Source organism: Zosterops lateralis (assembly GCF_965231275.1).
Source record: "Zosterops lateralis genome assembly, chromosome: 31".
In the NCBI taxonomy this organism is placed as follows: domain Eukaryota; kingdom Metazoa; phylum Chordata; class Aves; order Passeriformes; family Zosteropidae; genus Zosterops; species Zosterops lateralis.
This window is the reverse complement of record NC_139791.1, coordinates 812,781-827,177: the sequence shown is the minus strand read 5'-3', so window position 1 is coordinate 827,177 and position 14,397 is coordinate 812,781. Positions and strand designations below refer to the sequence as shown.

The window sequence follows — 14,397 nt, the reverse complement described above, 5'->3', positions numbered from 1 at the left end:
TGGGAAATTCTGGAGGATTTTGGATGATTTTTGGGTGAATTTTGGGGAATTTGGGAATTTTGGACGATTTTGGGGGAAAATTTGGGGGATTTTTGGGGATTTGGGGGAATTTTGGGGGAAATTTTGGAGGATTTGGGAAAATTTGGGGGAATTTTGGGGATTTTGAGGAATTTTGGGGGATTTAGGGGAATTTTTGGGGAATTTTGGGGAATTTTGGGGGAAATATTGGAGGATTTGGGAAAATTTTTGGGAATTTTTGGGAAAATTTGGGAGAAAATTTGGGGAATTCTGGAGGATTTTGGATGATTTTTGGGTGAATTTTGGGGAATTTGGGAATTTTGGACGATTTTGGAGGAAAATTTGGGGGATTTTTGGGGATTTGGGGGAATTTTTTTGGAATTTGGGGGAATTTTGCGGGAAATTCTGGAATTTTGGGGGAAAATTTGGGGGATTTTTGGGGATTTGGGGGAATTTTGGGGGAAATTTTGGAGGATTTGGGAAAATTTGGGGGAATTTTTGGGGATTTTGGGAAATTTTGGGGGATTTGGGGGGAAATATTGGAGGATTTGGGAAATTTTTTGGGAATTTTTGGGAAAATTTGGGGAGAAAATTTGGGAAATTCTGGAGGATTTGGGAAAATTTTGGGGAATTTTAGGGGAATTTTTGGGGAATTTTGGGGAATTTTGGGGGAATTTTGGGGGAAATTTTGAGAGGATTTTGGATGATTTTTGGGGGGGATTTTGGAGGAATTTTGGGGGGAAATTCCGGAGGATTTGGGAAAATTTGGGGGATTTTTGGGAACTTTGGGGGGAATTTTCAGGGAATTTTGGGGAATTCCGGGTGATTTTGGGGGAAAGTTTGGGAAATTCTGGAGGATTTGGGAAAATTTTGGGGCATTTTAGGGATTTTTGGGGAAATTTTGGGGAATTTTGGGGGAAATTTTGGAAGATTTGGGAAAATTTTTGGGGAATTTTAGGGATTTTTGGGGGAAATTTTGGGGAATTTTTGGGGATTTGGGGGAAATTTTGGGGAATTTTTGGGGATTTGGGGGAAATTTTGGGGAATTTTTGGGGATTTGGGGGAATTTGGGGGGAAATTTTGGAGGATTTGGGAAAATTTTGGGGAGTTTTGGGAACTTTGGGGGAAATTTTGGAGGATTTGGGGAAATTTTGGGGAGTTTTGGGAACTTTGGGGGAAATTTTGGAGGATTTGGGGAAATTCCGGGTGATTTTGGGAGAAATTTTGGGAAATTCTGGAGGATTTTGGATGATTTTTGGGTGAATTTTGGGGAATTTTGGACGATTTTGGAGGAAAATTTGGGGGATTTTTGGGGATTTGGGGGAATTTTTGGGGAAATTTTGGAGGATTTGGGAAAATTTGGGGGAATTTTTGGGAATTTGGGGGAATTTTTGGGAATTTTGGGGAAATTCCGGGTGATTTTGGGAGAAAATTTGGGAAATTTTGGAGGATTTGGGAAAATTTGGGGGATTTTTGGGGATTTTGGGGAATTTTGGGGGATTTGGGGGGAAATATTGGAGGATTTGGGAAAATTTTTGGGAATTTTTGGGAAAATTTGGGAGAAAATTTGGGGAATTCTGGAGGATTCGGGAAAATTTTGGGGAATTTTAGGGATTAATTTGGGGGAATTTTGGGGATTTTTGGGGGAATTTTTGGAAGATTTGGGAAAATTTGGGGGATTTGGGGGAAATTTGGGAATTTTGGGAATTTTTGGGAATTTTGGGTGATTTGGGGAGAAAATTTGGGAAATTCTGGAGGATTTAGGAAAATTTGGGGGAATTTTAGAGGATTTTTTGGGGAATTTTGGGGAATTTTGGGGGAATTTTAGGGGAAATTTTGAGAGGATTTTGGATGATTTTTGGGGGGGGATTTTGGAGGAATTTTGGGGGAAATTCCGGAGGATTTGGGGAAATTTTGGGGAGTTTTGGGAACTTTGGGGGAAATTTTGGAGGATTTGGGGAAATTCCGGGTGATTTTGGGAGAAATTTTGGGAAATTCTGGAGGATTTGGGAAAATTTGGGGGAATTTTGGGGGATTTGGGGGAATTTTTGGGAAATTTTGGGGAATTTTGGGGGAAATATTGGAGGATTTGGGAAAATTTTTGGGAATTTTTGGGAAAATTTGGGAGAAAATTTGGGGAATTCGGGAGGATTTGGGAAAATTTTGGGGAATTTTAGGGATTAATTTGGGGGAATTTTGGGGATTTTGGGGGGATTTTGGGGGAATTTTTGGGAAATTTTGGTGGATTTTTGGGGATTTGGGGGAATTTTGGGGGAAATTTTGGAGGATTTGGGAAATTTGGGGGAATTTAAGGGATTTTTGGGGGAATTTTGGGGAATTCTGGAGGATTTGGGAAAATTTTGGGGAATTTTGGGGGAATTTTTGGGGATTTTTTGGGGGAATTTTTGGGGAATTTTGGGGAATTTTTGGGGATTTGGGGGAATTTTGGGGGAAATTCTGGAGGATTTGGGAAAATTTTGGGGAAATTTTAGGGATTTTTGGGGGAATTTTTGGGGAATTTTTGGGAATTCTGGGTGATTTTGGGAGAAATTTTGGGAAATTCTGGAGGATTTTGGGGAATTTTGGGTGATCTGGGGGAAATTTTGGGAAATTCCGGAGGATTTGGGATGATTTTTAGGTGGATTTTGGGGAATTTGGTGATTTTAGGGGAAATTTTGGGAATTTTGGGGAATTTCAGATGATTTTTGGGAGGAATTTTGGGAAATTCTGGAGGATTTTGGATGATTTCGGGGGAGAATTTGGGTGAATTTTGGGAATTTTGGGGAAATTCCAGGTGATTTTGCGAGAAATTTTGGGAAATTTGAAAGGATTTTGGATGATTTTTGGGAATTTTGGGGATTTTTGGGGAATTTTTGGGGAATTTGAAAGAAATTCTGGAGGATTTTGGACGATTTTTGGGTGGATTTGGGGGGAATTTGGTGATTTTGGGGGGGAATTTGGGTGAATTTTGGACAATTTTGGGGAAATTCTGGAGGATTTGGGAAAATTTTGGGGAATCCAACAGGATTTTGGAGATTTTGGGAATATTTTGGGGAATTTGGGAGGAATTTTAGGTGATTTTGGGAATATTTTGGGGGGATTTTGGGGAATTTGAGGGATTTTGGGAGATTTTTGGGTAATTATTGGAGTTTTTGGGGGGGATTTTGGGGATATTTTGTGGAAATTTGGGACAATTTAATGGGATTTTGGGGAAATTTCAGTTCAATTTTGGGGGATTTCGGGAGAATTTTGAGTGAACGATTTTTGGGGGATTTTGGGAACACTTTTGGAGGGATTTTTGGGGTGATTTTTGAGGATTTTGGGACAATTTGAATAATTTTGGGGCAATTTTTGGTGATTTTGGGGCAATTTTGGGGCAATTTTTGGATGATTTTGGGAATATTTTTGGGGTAATTTTGGGGTAATTTGGGAATATTTTGGGGGATTTGGGGGAAGATTTTGGGGCGATTTTTGGTGATTTGGGGGAATATTTTTGGGGTAATTTTGGGAATATTTTGGGGGATTTGGGGGAAGATTTTGGGGCAATTTTTGGTGATTTTGGGGAAGATTTTGGGGCAATTTTTGATGATTTTGGGGAAGATTTTGGGGCAATTTTTGGTGATTTTTGGGGAGATTTTGGGGTATTTTGGGGCGATTTTTGTGTATTTTGTGTCTCACCCGCAGCCGTCGCTCATCAGCTCCTCCGGCTCCTCCTTCACCCTGAGGGGAGGGGACAGACAGGTGACATTAATGGGACAGGTGACATTAATGGGACAGGTGACACCGACTGGGACAGGTGACATTAATGGGACAGGTGACACTGACTGGGACAGGTGACACTGAACTGGGACTTTGGTGGCACCAACTGTCCCCAGTGTCCCCCCCAATGTCTTCAAGTGTCCCCAATCCCCCCAATGTCCCCAATATTCCCCAGTGTCCCCATTGTCCCCAAGTGTCCCCAATGTCCTCACTGTCTCCACTGTCCCCAATAGTCCCCAATGTCCCCAATCCCCCCGATGTCCCCAAAGTCCCCAAGTGTCCTCACCTGCTGTTCCCAATGTCCCCCAATGTCCCCAATGTCCCCACGTGTCCCCAATAGTCCCCAGTGTCCTCAATCCCCCCGATGTCCCCAATGTCCCCAACATCTCCAATGTCCCCAATCCCCCCAAATGTCCCCAATGTCCCCACTGTCCCCATGTCCCCAAGTGTCCCCATGTCTTCACCCACTATCCCCAATGTCCCCAAAGTCCCCAATGTCCCCAGTGTCCCAAATGTCCCCAAGTGTCCTCAATCCCTCCAATGTCCCCAAATGTCCCCACTGTCCCCAATGTCCTCAAATGTCCCCAATGTCCCCAAATGTCCCCAATGTCCCCAAGTGTCCTCACCCACTATCCTCAATGTCCCCAATGTCCCCCATGTCCCCCTGTCCTCACCTGCTGTCCCCAATGTCCTCAATGTCCCCCGCAATGTCCCCAATGTCCCCAATGTCCCCAATCCCCGCAATGTTCCCAATGTCCCCAAATGTCCCCATTGTCCCCAAGTGTCCTCAATGTCCCCCCCAATGTCTTCAAGTGTCCCCAATGTCCCCAATGTCCCCATTGTCTCCACTATCCCCAAATGTCCCCAATGTCCCCACTGTCCCCCAAGTGTCCCCAGTGTCCCTCAATGTCCCCAATGCCCCCAAGTGTCCCCAATCCCCCCAATATCCCCAATGTCCCCAAATGTCCCAAATGCCCTCAATCCCCCAGTGTCCCCAGATGTCCCCAAGTGTCCCCAGTGTCCCCATGTCCTCACCCGCTGTCCCCCGTGTCCATCTCCAGCCGTGCTCTCTTTGTCCCCGGCCCCGTCCCCTCCCCCGGGCGCTTGGCACGTCCCCAAGGTGTCCCCAAGGTGTCCCCGAGGCCGTTGGGGGCGCCCGGGGGGTGGCCCTGGGTGACATCGCCGGGGTGGTGGCCCTGAGAGATGTCCCCAAGCTGGTGGTGGCCTTGGCTGATGTCCCCAAGCTGGTGGTGGCGGCCCTGGATGACGTCACCAAGGTGGTGGCTTCGATCGATGTCCCCAAGCTGGTGGCTTTGATTGATGTCCCCAAGCTGGTGGCCCTGAGAGATGTCCCCGAGGTGGTGGTGGCCTTGGCTGATGTCCCCAAGGTGGTGGCTTTGATTGAGGTCCCCAAGTTGGTGGCTTCGATCAATGTCCCCAGGCTGGTGGCCTTGGCTGATGTCCTCAAGGTGGTGGCTTTGGCCAATGTCCCCAAGCTGCTGTCCCTGCCCGATGTCCCCAAGCTGGTGGCCTTGGCTGACGTCCCCAAGGTGGTGGCCTTGACCAATGTCCCCAATGCGGTGACTCTCAGCGATGTCCCCAAGCTGGTGGCCTTGGCTGATGTCCCCAATCCGGTGGCTTTGACCGATGTCCCCAAGCTGGTGGCTTTGCTCAATGTCCCCAAGCCTCTGTCCCCTCCAGGCGCCGCTGTCCCCATCGCTGTCCCCGTCCCCGGTGACACCGCGCAGGACAAAGTCCACGATGTCGGGTGGCAGCCCCTCGGCCGGGCCGGGGGGTGGCCCTGGGGGTGGCCCTGTCCCTGTCCCCGTCCCTGTCCCCGTCCCCGTCCCCCGGGCGCCGTCGTCGGCCCCGTCCAGCTGCTGGATTTGGGGACACGGGGACAGGGGTGACACCAGGGGGGACACCAGGGGGGACACCACGGTGCGGGCGTAGCCGAAGTAACGTCCCCGCGGCGTCACCGAGGCCCCGGCGGTGGCGTCGTCGTCGTCCTCGCTGGTGTCACCGCGGGGGGACGCCGGGAGGGGCCTGGGGGGACAGGGGACAATGAGAGATGGGGAGGTGACAGTGACAGCGGGGGTGACAGGTGACATTGTCCCATTGGGTGACAGTGACACCAGGGGTGACAATGACATCAGAGGTGACAACGACCCCCCCTTGGAGGTGACATTGTGCCATTGGGTGACAATGACCAGGGAGGTGACAATGGCCTTGAAGGTGACATTGTCCCATTGGGTGACAATGACACCAGGGGTGACAATGACCCCCAGTGGCCTTGGAGGTGACATTGTCCCATTGGGTGACAATGATCAAGGAGGTGACAATGGCCTTGAGGTGACATTGTCCCATGTGGTGACAATGACACCAGGGGTGACAATGGCCTTGAGGAGGTGACAATGTCCCACTGGGTGACAATGACCCCTGGGGTGACAATGTCCCCAGGGAAGGTGACAATGTCCCCATGGAAAGGTGACAATGACAGGGAGGTGACAATGTTCCCAGGGGAGGTGACAATGACCCCAGGGAAGGTGACAATGACCCCAGGGAAGGTGACAGTGTCCCCAGGGGAGGTGACATTGTCCCCAGGGAGGTGACACTGACCTGACAGTGACAATGTCCCCATGGGGAGGTGACAATGTCCCCAAGGTAGGTGACAGTCTCCCCAGGGGAGGTGACAATGTCCCCATGGAGAGGTGACAATGACAAGGAGGTGACAATGACCCCAGGGGAGGTGACACTGACCCCAGAGAGAGGTGACAATGCTCCCAGGGGAGGTGACAATGACAGGGAGGTGACAATGTCCCCAAGGGAGGTGACAATGTCCCAGGGGAGGTGACACTGACCTGGCGGTGGCCGCTGTCTCCAGTGCCACCCTCTGTCCCCAGAGCCGCGGTGACGTCGGTGACCTCGGCGGTGCCACCACCCCATTGGGTGACGTCATCGCCTCAGGTGACAATGACAATGGTGGTGCCACCACCCCATTGGGTGACGTCATCGCCTCAGGTGACAATGACAACGGAGGTGCCACCACCCCATTGGGTGACGTCATCGTGTCAGGTGACAATGACAACGGAGGTGCCACCACCCCATTGGGTGACGTCATCGCGCCGGGGGACGATGGCCTCGGGAGTGGCATCGACCTGGGGGTGACAGTGACAATGAGGTGACAATGGCCTCGAGAGTGTCACTGTCCCCTTGGGTGACAATGGCCTGGGGGGTGACAGTGACAATGAGAGTGACAATGACAATGAGGGTGACATCAGCCACATGGTGCCACCACCCCGGGAGGTGACAGTGACCTGGGGGTGACAATGGCCTGGGAGGTGACAATGGCCTCGAGTGTCACTGTCCCATTGGGTGACACTGACCTGGGGGTGACACTGCCCTGGGGGGGGAGGTGACAATAACCCAGGAGGTGACACTGCCCTGGGGGAGGTGACAATAACCCAGGAGGTGACACTTTCACAGGAGGTGACACTGCCCTGGGGGAGGTGACAATAACCCGGGAGGTGACACTTTCACAGGAGGTGACACTGACCTGGCCGGGGGCGGTGGCCCTGTCCCGTTGGGTGACACAGGTGACACTGTCGCCGCTGGCTCTGGTGGCCCTGTGGTGGCGGGGTGGTGGCCCTGGTGGTGGCCCTGGTGGTGGCCCTGGTGGCCCCGGCGGGTGACACTGGCAGGGGACGGCGCCCCCCGGCGAGGCCACCGCGGCCTTGGGGACACCTCGGGGTCCCCCACGGTGGGGATGTGACGTGGCACGGGCGGGGCCTGGCCTGAGGGGACAGCGGGGGTGTCACCTGTGTCACCAGGTGTGTCCCAGGTGTGTCCCCAGGTGTGTCCCCAGGTGTGTCCCCAGGTGTCCCCCAGGTGTCCCCAGGTGTGTCCCAGGTGTCCCCAGGTGTGTCCCCAGGTGTCCCCAGGTGTGTCCCCAGGTGTGTCCCCAGGTGTGTCCCAGGTGTGTCCCCAGGTGTGTCCCAGGTGTGTCCCAGGTGTGTCCCAGCTGTCCCCAGGTGTGTCCCAGGTGTGTCCCAGGTGTGTCCCAGGTGTGTCCCAGGTGTGTCCCCAGGTGTGTCCCAGGTGTGTCCCCAGGTGTCCCCAGGTGTGTCCCAGGTGTGTCCCCAGGTGTCCCCAGGTGTCCCCAGGTGTGTCCCAGGTGTGTCCCCAGGTGTGTCCCCAGGTGTGTCCCAGGTGTGTCCCCAGGTGTGTCCCCAGGTGTCCCCAGGTGTGCCCCAGGTGTGTCCCCAGGTGTGTCCCCAGGTGTGTCCCAGGTGTCCCCAGGTGTCCCCAGGTGTGTCCCCAGGTGTGTCCCCAGGTGTCCCCAGGTGTGTCCCCAGGTGTGTCCCAGGTGTGTCCCAGGTGTGTCCCCAGGTGTGTCCCCAGGTGTCCCCAGGTGTCCCCAGGTGTGTCCCCAGGTGTGTCCCAGGTGTGCCCCAGGTGTGTCCCCAGGTGTGTCCCCAGGTGTGTCCCAGGTGTGTCCCAGGTGTGTCCCCAGGTGTCCCCAGGTGTGTCCCAGGTGTGTCCCCAGGTGTGTCCCCAGGTGTGTCCCAGGTGTCCCCAGGTGTCCCCAGGTGTCCCCAGGTGTGTCCCAGGTGTGTCCCCAGGTGTCCCCAGGTGTGTCCCAGGTGTGTCCCCAGGTGTCCCCAGGTGTGTCCCCAGGTGTCCCCAGGTGTCCCCAGTGTCACTCACCGGGTGGGGGGAGGGGCCGTGAGGAGCTGCCCGGGGGAGGCCGGCGGGGGGGGGACACCCCCGGGGGGGGGAGGGGCCCCTTGGGGTGGCCCCTGGGGACATCGGGGGGGGGCGTGGCCTCGGTGTCCCCTCCCTCCTCCCCTCCCCCACCCCCCGGGCTGGGGGGGGGTCCCGGGCTGGAACCTGCAGGGGGGGAGGGGCAAAAATGAGGAGGGGGAGGGGGGGGAGGGGAAGAATCCCCTCCCCCACCCCCCCAAAATGGGGTATTTGGGGGTGGGGGAGGGGCAGGAATAAGAGGGGAGGGGTCCCTGGGTGGGGGAGGGGTCACTGGGTGGGGGAGGGGTCAGGAGGTCCCAGGGTGAATTAGGGTGGGGGTCCCATGGGTGAGAATGATTTGGGTGGGGGTCCCAAGGTAAATTTGCGGAGGGGGGTCCCATGGTTGGGCATGATTTGGGGAGGGGTCTCAGAGTGTATTTGGGGAGGGGTCCCCATGGGGGTGATTTGGGGGTCCCATGGAGAATTTGGGGAGGGGTCCCAGGGGTGGGTTTGGGTGGGGGTCCCTTAGATGGCGGTCTCAGGGTTAATTTGGGGAGGGGGCTCAGGGTGAATTTGGGTGGGGGTCCCTGGTTACCGGGGCTGCCGTGGGCGATGGTCCGGTTGTGCTTGGGGGGGGGGGTCCCGGGGGGGTCCCATGGGTGGGTTTGGGGGTCTGAAGGGGGTCAGGGTTAATTAGGGTGGGGGTCCCGTGGGTTGGGGGTCTCAGGGGGTCCCAGGGTGGGTTTGGGGGTCCTGGGGGGGTCAGGGTTAATTAGGGGAGGGGTCTCAGGGGTCTCGGGGTACGGGGGCTGCCGTGGGCGATGGTCCGGTTGTGCTCGGGAGGGGTTTGGGTGAATTTGGGTGGGGGTCCCGTGGGTTGGGGGTCTCAGGGTGGGATTTGGGGGTCCCATGGGGGTCTCAGGGTTAATTAGGGGAGGGGTCCCAGGGTTAATTTGGGTGGGGGTCCCATGGGTGGGGTCAGGGTTAATTTGGGGAGGGGTCTCAGGGTACCGGGGCTGCCGTGGGCGATGGTCCGGTTGTGCTCGGGGGGGGGTCCCGGGGGGGTCCCGGCCCCTCCCTCGGGGGGTCCCGGGGGCTGCTCCAGGATCCGGCAGCGGTACCAGCAATGGCGGCGAGCGTCCCGCGTGCTCCAGTACAGCCGCCAGCACCTGCGGGCCAGTATAAACCAGTATAAACCAGTATAGACCAGTATAGACCAGTATGGACCAGTATGGACCAGTATAGACCAGTATGGACCAGTATGGACCAGTATGGACCAGTATAGACCAGTATGGACCAGTATGGACCAGTATGGACCAGTATGGACCAGTATAGACCAGTATGGACCAGTATGGACCAGTATGGACCAGTATGGACCAGTATAAACTGGTACCAGCAATGGCGGCGAGCGTCCCGCGTGCTCCAGTACAGCCGCCAGCACCTATGGACCAGTATGGACCAGTATAAACCAGTATAGACCAGTATGGACCAGTACAGAGTGTTATAGACCAGTATAGACCAGTATAGGCCAGTATAGACCAGTATAAACCAGTATAAACCAGTACAAACCAGTACAAACATTCCTTCTCCAGTACAGCTGCCAGCACCTAACCAGTATGGACCAGTATTGACCAGTATGGACCAGTATAAACCAGTATGGACCAGTATGAACCAGTACAAGCCAGTATCGACCAGTATAAACCAGTATAAACCAGTACAAACCAGTACAAACCAGTAGAGCTGCCAGCACATAAACCAGTACAGACCAGTATAAACCAGTACAGACCAGTATAAACCAGTACAAACCAGTATGGACCAGTACAAACCAGTATAAACCAGTGCCCCCACATCCCCTTTTAACCCCTCCTGGTCCCTCCCAGTATAAACCAGTAACCCTGAATCCCCTCCCAGTATAAACCAGTATAAACCAGTCACCCCAAACCCTGAATCCTCTCCCAGTATAAACCAGTAACTCCCAGTCCCATTTTAACCCCTCCCAGTCCCTCCCAGTATAACCCCAGTATAAACCAGTTACCCCGAAACTTCTCCCAGTATAAACCAGTACAATCCAGTCATTCCAAACCCCCTCCCAGTATAACCCAGTATAAACCAGTAACCCCTCCCAGTATAAACCAGTATAACCCAGTTACCCCAAATCCCTTCCCAGCCCCTCCCAGTCCCTCCCAGTCCTGCCCAGTATAACCCAGTATAACCAGTAGCCCCTCCCGGCCCCTCCCAGTCCCTCCCAGTATAACCAGTAGCCCCTCCCAGTCTGTCCCAGTTCCTTCTGGTCCCTCCTAATCCCTCCCAGTATATCCCAGTATAACCCAGTCCCTCCCAGTATAACCAGTAGTCCCTCTCAGTCCCTCCCAGTATAACCCAGTCTCTCCCAGTCTCTCCCAGTCCGTCCCAGTATAACCCAGTATAACTGGTAGCGCCTTCCAGTCCATCCCAGTTTGTCCCAGTTCCTCCCAGTTTGTCCCAGTCCCTCCCAGTATAACCAGTAGCTCTTCCTGGTCTGTCCCAGCCCATCCCAGTTCATCCCAGTTCATCCCAGTTCATCCCAGTTCATCCCAGTATAACCAATAGCCCCTCCCAGTCTGTCCCAGTATAACCCAGTATAACCAGTAGCCCCTCCTAATCCACTCCCAGTCCATCCCAGTCCCCTCCCAGTCCCCCCCAGTCTCTCCCAGTCCCTCCCAGTATAAACCAGTCCCTCCCAGTCCATCCCAGTTCCCTCCCAGTCCCCCCTAGTCCCTCCCAGTATAACCAGTAGCCCCTTCCAGTCCATCCCAGTCTGTCCCAGTTCCTCCCAGTTTGTCCCAGTCCCGCCCAGTATAACCCAGTATAACCAGTAGCCCCTCCTGGTCCCTCCCAGTCCCTCCCAGTTCCCTCCCAGTATAAACCAGTCCCTCCCAGTCACTCCCAGTCCTTCCCAGTTCCCTCCCAGTCCCTCCCAGTCGCTCCCAGTCCCTCCCAGTTTATCCCAGTATAAACCAGTCCCCTCTAATCCCCTCCCAGTCCATCCCAGTTCATCCCAGTCAATCCCAGTCCCTCCCAGTTCCCCTCAATGAACTCCCAGTGTCTCCCCGGCTCCCCCTGGTGGCCACTTTGGGAACTGCAGCGCCCTCCCAGTAACTCCCAGTATAAACCAGTTCCCTCCCAGTCTCTCCCAGTATAACCCAATCCCTCCCAGTCTCTCCCAGTCCCCCCCAGTCCCTCCCAGTCGCTCCCAGTATAAACCAGTTCACTCACTGGTATCCCACTGGGAAGAGCCGCCCCTCGCGCTCCGACAGCTCCGTCAGCGCCCCCAGGCGGTCGATGCGGATGGAGCCTGGGGGGGGCACCCAAAAATAGCCCCAAAATTATCCCAAAATCATCCCAAAACACCCCAAAATCAGCCCAAAAACACCCGCCAAAAAATCTCAAAATCATCCCCCAAACCATCCCAAAAATATCCCAAAGTCACACTAAAATTATCCCCAAAATCATCCCAAAATAACCCAAAATCACCCTAAAATCATCCCAAAATCAACCGAAAAACATCCCAAGATTATCCCTAAAATCACCCAAAAATTATCCCCAAAACACCCAAAAATCATCCAAAAAAATCCCCAAAACCACCTAAAATCAGCACAAAATTATCCCCAAAGTTATCCCAAAATCATCCCCCAAACATCCCAAAAATCACCTCAAAAACATCCCAAAATTATCTCCAAAACCATCCCAAATTCATCCCAAAATTACCCCAAAACATCCCGAAATCGACCCAAAAACACCCCAAAGTCACTCCAAAATTATCCCCAAAAATATCCCAAAAAATATCCCAAAATCATCCCCAAAACACCCCAAAATCAGCATAAAATTATCCCCAAAACATCCCAAAATTATCCCCAAAATTATCCCCCAAATCATCCCCAATTAATCCCAAAATTATCCCAAAAATTACCCCAAAAACATCCCAAAGTCATTCCAAAAATTATCCCCAAAATAACCTCAAAAACATCCCCAAAAACACCCCAAAAAAATCCCCAAATCATTCCCAAGTCATCCCAAAATTATCCCCAAAGTCATCCCCAAAACACCCAAAATTATCCCCAAAATCACCCAAAAAATCACCCCAAAAACATCCCCAAAACCACCTAAAAACACCCCAAAATTATCTCCAAAATCATCCCAAAATTATCCCCAAATTCGCCCCAAAATTATCCTCAAAATCATCCCAAAGTCATCCCAGAATTATTCCCAAAATCACCTCAAAAACACCCCAAAATTATCTCCAAAATCAACCCCAAAATCAACCCCAAAATCCCCCCAAAATTATCCCAAAACCACCCCAAAGTCATCCCAAAATTATTCCCAAAATCACCCCGAAATCACCCCCCAAATTCTCCTCTGGGACCCCCAAATCCCCCCAAAATCTCCCTCTGGGACCCCCAAAACACCCCAAAATCCTCCCAAATCCCCTAAAAATTCCCCCAACGCCCCCAAAATCCCCCCAAAATTTCCCCAAAATCCCCATCTGGGATCCCAAATCCCCCCAAAATCCCCCAAATTCCTTCAAACCCCCAAAATCATCCCCCAAATACCCCTTTGGGACCCCCAAAACACCCCAAATCCCCCAAATTCTCCCAAAATATTCCCAAATTCCTCCAAATCCCCCAAAATCCCCCTCTGGGATCCCCCAAATTCCCCCAAATCCTCCCAAATCTCCTCTGGGACCCCCAAAAATCCCCCAAAACAGCCCCAAATTCCCCAAAATATTCCCAAATTCCCCCAAAATCCCCTAAAAATTCCCCCAACGCCCCCAAAATCCCCCCAAAATCCCCCCCAATTCTCTCAAAATCCCCCCAAATTCCCCCCAAATCCCCCAAAATCCCCCCAAAATCCCCCCCAATTCTCTCAAAATCCCCCCAAATTCCCCCCAAACCCCCCCAAATCCCCCCAAATCCCCCCAAAACCCCCTAAATCCCCCCAAAATCCCCCCCAATTCTCTCAAAATCCCCCCCAAATTCCCCCCAAACCCCCCCAAACCCCCCCAAACCCCCCCAAATCCCCCCAAAATCCCCCCAATTCCCCCCAAATTCATGTTTCCCCCCCGTTTTCTCACCGATCATGATGTTGACGGCCTCAGGCTCCAGCCCCCCCAAATTCCCCCAAATTCCTTCAAACCCCCAAAATCATCCCCAAATCCCCCTTTGGGACCCCCAAATTTCCCCAAATTCCCCAAAATCCCCCTCTGGACCCCCAAATTCCCCCCAACCCCCCCCAAAATTCCCCCCAAATCCCAATCTGAGATCCCAAAACCCCCCAAAATCTCTCTCTGGGACCCCCAAATTCCTCCAAACCCCCCAAAAATCCCCCTCTGGGACCCCCAAACCCCCCAAAATCCCCCAAACCCACCAAAATCCCCCCAAAATCCCATTCTGGGATCCCCAGAACACCCCAAATCCCCCCCAAATTCCCCAAAATATTCCCAAATCCCCCCAAAATCCCCTAAAAATTCCTCCAACGCCCCCAAAATCCCCTCTGGGACCCCCAAAACACCCCAAATCCCCCCCAAATTCCCCCAAATATTCCCAAATTCCCCCAAAATCCCAAAAATTCCCCCCAAATTCACTGTTTTCTCACCGATCATGATGTTGACGGCGTCGGGCTCCAGCCCCCCCAGGAATTTCCTCTTGAGGCTGATCCCCCCGAAATCCACCAGCACCCGCCGCAGCACCGCGAACGCCCCGTCCCGCACCAGCTCCTGGGGGCCCAAAATACACATCAGGACCCCGAAAAACACCCCAAAATACACCTCAGGACCCCAAAATCACCAAAATACACCCCGAAATCTGACTCGGCGCCCAAAAAAACCCTAAAATCCACCCC

General features: G+C 53.2%; 1 protein-coding gene across 1 annotated transcript in view; it reads right to left on the bottom strand.

The window, feature by feature from the left end:
* Positions 1 to 14,397, bottom strand: part of KMT2B (lysine methyltransferase 2B) — a gene marked incomplete at its 5' end in the record, with an annotated part of 80,064 nt that overhangs the window by 19,472 nt on the left and 46,195 nt on the right. Inside the window, 5 exons of the mRNA XM_083880788.1 lie at positions 3,697 to 3,738; positions 4,813 to 5,823; positions 9,597 to 9,689; positions 11,776 to 11,854; positions 14,152 to 14,272. Coding sequence (XP_083736914.1) covers positions 3,697 to 3,738; positions 4,813 to 5,823; positions 9,597 to 9,689; positions 11,776 to 11,854; positions 14,152 to 14,272 — 1,346 coding nt within the window. The remainder of the gene's footprint in view (positions 1 to 3,696; positions 3,739 to 4,812; positions 5,824 to 9,596; positions 9,690 to 11,775; positions 11,855 to 14,151; positions 14,273 to 14,397) is intronic.